Genomic DNA, 4,243 nt, shown 5'->3' with positions numbered 1-4,243 from the left:
GCTGTCCCGGGGCAGCCCCGCCTGCCTCCGCCGCTCACCTGGCTGTTGTTTGTCTTGTCTTGGTACGGGAACCCACCAGCTTGGCACAGCATGAAAGTGCCTGATGGGCTGGCGTGAGGGAGCCGGGCTGAAGCCAGCCCCAGACTTCAAAGAGCTTTCTGCCTTTTATCCGCACCTCGGGCAGAACAGAGAGAGCTTTTCACCAGCTGCCTTGAGCCTTCCAGGCCAGAACAAGGGGCTGCCTCAGTTTCAGGTACACCCCACCGTGTTACAGCTGCCTAGTCTGGAGGAGACAGATGAGAGATTCTTTCTGCAAGGTCCAAGGACGGTTCCCTGGGCAGGGAAGAGAACCCTGCGGAAAGAGCCCTACATCCCGAGAACTTCACCGAAGGAGGACAGTAAACAGACTGTTTGTTTAGACAAGGCTTTATTGAAGACGCTTCAGAAGTTTATGTACAAAACAACATTCCCACCCCCCTATCAGGATGTTAGTCACCCGCCGGGAACAAAGCAAGTGCCTGGTGCGTGCTGTCAACCTGGGGACACTCAGAGGGTGCTGAAGATTTTACAGAAATACCAAATTCATGTAGTTTAGAGCTGGGCAGCTTCAGCCTTGGCTCAGTTAGGGCTGAAGGAAACCGAATGACCTTTTCCAGAGACACGTCTCCAGCGCTCTGAATGTACTGGAATCTGACACCCTACACTGGCCTTACTCTGAGTTCAGGTCACCTACTTCTGCAAAGAGCGAGAGGCCCGCTTTAGTTTTGGAAGTGAAGAGAAACCAGCCCCGGGGTTTAACTTGCAGGTTTTAATCTATTTCTAACGGTTCCAGGAGACACCCATCTCTAAGAGCACAGCAGTGTTTGTGGGAAGCATTAGAGCAGAGCAGTAGCAATACCACAGAGAAGAGTCAGCCACCTCATTTTCCAAGAGCATCGAGGGAGGGGGTGGGTGTCAGCCTGGCTACTTCAACTAGCGTGTAAGAAAACCCTGGGGACACAGACATTAGTGGCACAAGTTAAACAGTGACCGACGTGCTGTTTCTGCAGCATACTGCACACTCCTACCACGGCAGAGTTTCCCCTTGCCAGTCCAGGAAGGAACCGTTTTCTTTTTCACCAAGACGGTCCAGAACAGAGAGAATACCTGGGATAGCCTCCTGCACCTGCATGGGAGCCTAGAGCAGATCAAGCTTGGGTCATTACTGGGAATATCTCCCAAAGAGGACCAAGCGCGTTTATGGAGTCGCTGGAATCAAGGGGGATGCATTTTCCTGTCTCACAGCCTGCCTCCGCAGCGCGTGGAAGCGTGTACTGTACAGCAGGTTCTTGCTCGAGGGTTGGGACAAGGGAGTCATACTTGCACGTTTTCAGAGATGTCACTTACCATGTTTCCACCCATGTCTGTCTGAAGCCAGCCTGGATGCAAAGAAATACAGAGAATTCCATCCGATTTCAGGTCCGCAGCAAGACACCTGGTGATCATGTTCAGCGCAGTCTGCAAGAGTGGAAACCGCCTCTTAGAGTGCTGGTTTTACAAACCTTGAGCAAGACCTTCAGCCACGCTAAGGCACCTCCCTTGCACCGTGCAGTCTCCTGACAAATGAAGGGGCACTAACGGTATCACGGTAACTTTTCCAGACTTAGTGAGGGCTTCATTCTCAGAGATAAAGTAGTGTTTGAAACTCCTAAGGAGCAGCAGAGAAAATAATATTGACATACGGACTCTTGTTTTTCTGCAATGATCTCCACACAAACATTCGGGTTTTTACTTCTGAACAGGAAAAACAAGCCCATTGACAGCTTTAGAGTAGGTGGTGTAGGAGAAACTGTGTGTCCAATGCTGAGTATTCGTACAAACTCGGTCTCTGGATGCAACAAACCTAAAGCCTCCACTTCTCCCTAGCTGGCGTTACCCTGTACGGGTCAGCACACCTTGTGTGGACTTCCACGCCAGCCGTCTTGTTTGGACTGGAGAGGAAGACAGTTAATGGGACACACGCTTGATGGTATCTGTTCTTCGCTGAATGCCAAGCCCCTCTGAAATGGATCCGTATCAGAGTAGTGATGGAGCGTTTGTGAGCCTGCCCTCAGTAAGTCGGCTTGCTTGCTTCACATGTACATTTGTCACGGCTCCTGTTTCCACCCACAAGAGCAGTTCCTGTGTCAGCCTCTCCAAGGAGGTGCTGCATGCGTCACATCATCGTCTTAAGCTCAGCGTGGTCTTTGACTCACAGGTCTGCCCCTGCCTAGGGAGCACAGCCCAGGGAAGCTACAAACCTTTGCTATCCTGTAGGGATAGACCTTGAGGAACATCTCATTTGCCTGGACAAGTTGCATGGAGGCAGCAAGAGACGACATATTGATAATAGCGGCTCTGTGGCAGCCCATTCCCGTGCTCAGCTGAGCTGCCCTCCTCAGGAGGGGTAGAAACGCCTGTGAAAACAAGAGTGTGTTCCAATTCGGGCAGATGGCTGTTGGCCCATTCAGAGCAAGCCGGACTCTCCGGTTCTGCTCTGTGAAGAACTGCAGCACAATTCTCCCAGAGTGATGGCTCCCCAAACAAGCTGACCTTGCTACATCAGCCAGCTGGAAGTAGCAAGGACCTCCAGTCTCTTCTGCCTGGCACAAGCTGTCTGCTGGAAGGACCTCATACCAGATGGATTTAAATAAAGAGAAAGATCCCTGATAAAAAGGATCTCTTGCTGCTCTCTAGGCATGCAGCTTGATATCAGTGTCTTGAAAAGTGTCTTAGACTACCATAGATTAAGCACATTCCTCCCAGTTCTTACCTTGGTGACCATCAGCTGGGCAACTGTATTGGTTTCATAAATGGTGAGCATTGTCTCTGCTGTGACTTCTTCCAAGGAAGCCAGCACGTTGATGCCAGCGTTGTTAATGAGGCAGTTCAGACCTTTGTCTCCCACAATTTCTTCCACTTCCTTGACTACTTTCTTGATGCTGTTTTCACAGACCACATCTGCACAGGGGAGCCAAGAACAGTGAACAGCGAACTCTGCGGTTCAAACCCCATCCATCATCATTCCACACAAGCTAAGCCAGAGCTAAAGCGCTAGTCTGAGCGGGGACGCTTAGCCAGCACACGGAGATGACAACGCCCAGCAGACTTTACCAAGACTACATTCCCCCAGTGTTATGGTAAGATGAGAGCGGTCCTTTTCTGCTGCTGGAGGTCACGTACAGCTACTCATCACCCAGGAGCCCAGTTTCTTAAGAGGCGCTAACCTGACTTGGTTGAACATACTTCTGTATCTGCCCTTTACTCACCCAGCTGGAGGAGCTTGATATTGCTGTATTGCTTGCTAAGCTGCTGGAGTTCCTAGGAAGAAGAAAGTAGCTGGGTTATCTTTTGTGGATATATATATCTCCACGGCTCGGGGGGTCTTTGCAGCAGGCCCAAAGGTCTTTGGCTGCCATCACCAGCTCCTCGGCAGAGCCAGTGCTCAGACCACATTCCAAGCCAGTCATTGCCCACTTCTGTAAGAAAAACTACTTCTCCTTAAGCTCAGCTAGTGCTGGACGTCAGGTGAGGGCACCAGGAAGGCTTCAGAGAAGCCATCTGGAATTATTGTTTGCAGGAGAAGTTTTCTAGCAATTCTCCCATGGAAATTCTGTTTCCCAGCACTCTCACCAGCTTCAGTTCTTGTAACTAAAGGTGAAGCACGTGAGATCGGTTACACACGCTGCGAGGAGGACACTTCTCTCTCTGCTAGATGGCTCCAATCCAGTCCCCTGTCTACTCCCTCTCAGCAGAGGGATGACTAGTGTTCTTGGAGAAAATCAGCCCTATACTGGTGGTGCTGCTGGACAAAATGTGTCCAAACTGGATTTACGGTCCCAGCTGGAATACTGGGGTTTCTGTGCCACGTAGTGAAGCGTGGCCAAGTGTAACAGATGGATTACGTACACCAGCCGCGATTAGGAGACTGAGCAACCCTGGCCAAACATTCCAGCTCAAGCAAACCCTGTTCTTTAGGAGCCCTTTGGGAATAGGGGTCAGGAGGGCACGTTTTGAAAGAGTTCGTCTTTGCCACTTGGAGACACGTTGGGACTCTGTGTCCTCTGTGCCACTATAATGTAGTGCATCTTTAATCTCCGTTCATACTCCGCAAGGATTCTCTCCAGGCTTGTTTAGAAAATGTGTTCTCCCACCGAGGACGATCTCGAGCTGCAGTTAAGGGGAGGGGGAAGGAAGGGCAACAAGTCAGAAGCACAAACCCAGA

At 50.7% G+C, this 4,243-nt stretch overlaps 1 protein-coding gene across 1 annotated transcript; it reads right to left on the bottom strand.

The window, feature by feature from the left end:
* Positions 1–980: 980 nt before the first annotated feature.
* LOC104491062 (uncharacterized oxidoreductase C663.09c-like) lies at positions 981–3,339 on the bottom strand (the record flags this gene model as incomplete). Its single annotated transcript, XM_010133421.1, has 5 exons — positions 981–1,177; positions 1,387–1,497; positions 2,280–2,435; positions 2,792–2,979; positions 3,288–3,339. Coding segments are annotated over 5 exons (621 nt in total), but the record flags the coding sequence as incomplete, so codon positions are not given.
* Between the last annotated feature and the right edge of the window lie 904 nt (positions 3,340–4,243).

The sequence above is a fragment of the Buceros rhinoceros genome, unplaced genomic scaffold (assembly GCF_000710305.1).
Source record: "Buceros rhinoceros silvestris isolate BGI_N320 unplaced genomic scaffold, ASM71030v1 scaffold22683, whole genome shotgun sequence".
Classification (NCBI taxonomy): Eukaryota; Metazoa; Chordata; class Aves; order Bucerotiformes; family Bucerotidae; genus Buceros; species Buceros rhinoceros.
The sequence above is the reverse complement of the archived record's forward strand: the minus strand, read 5'-3'. Positions and strand labels throughout refer to the sequence as shown.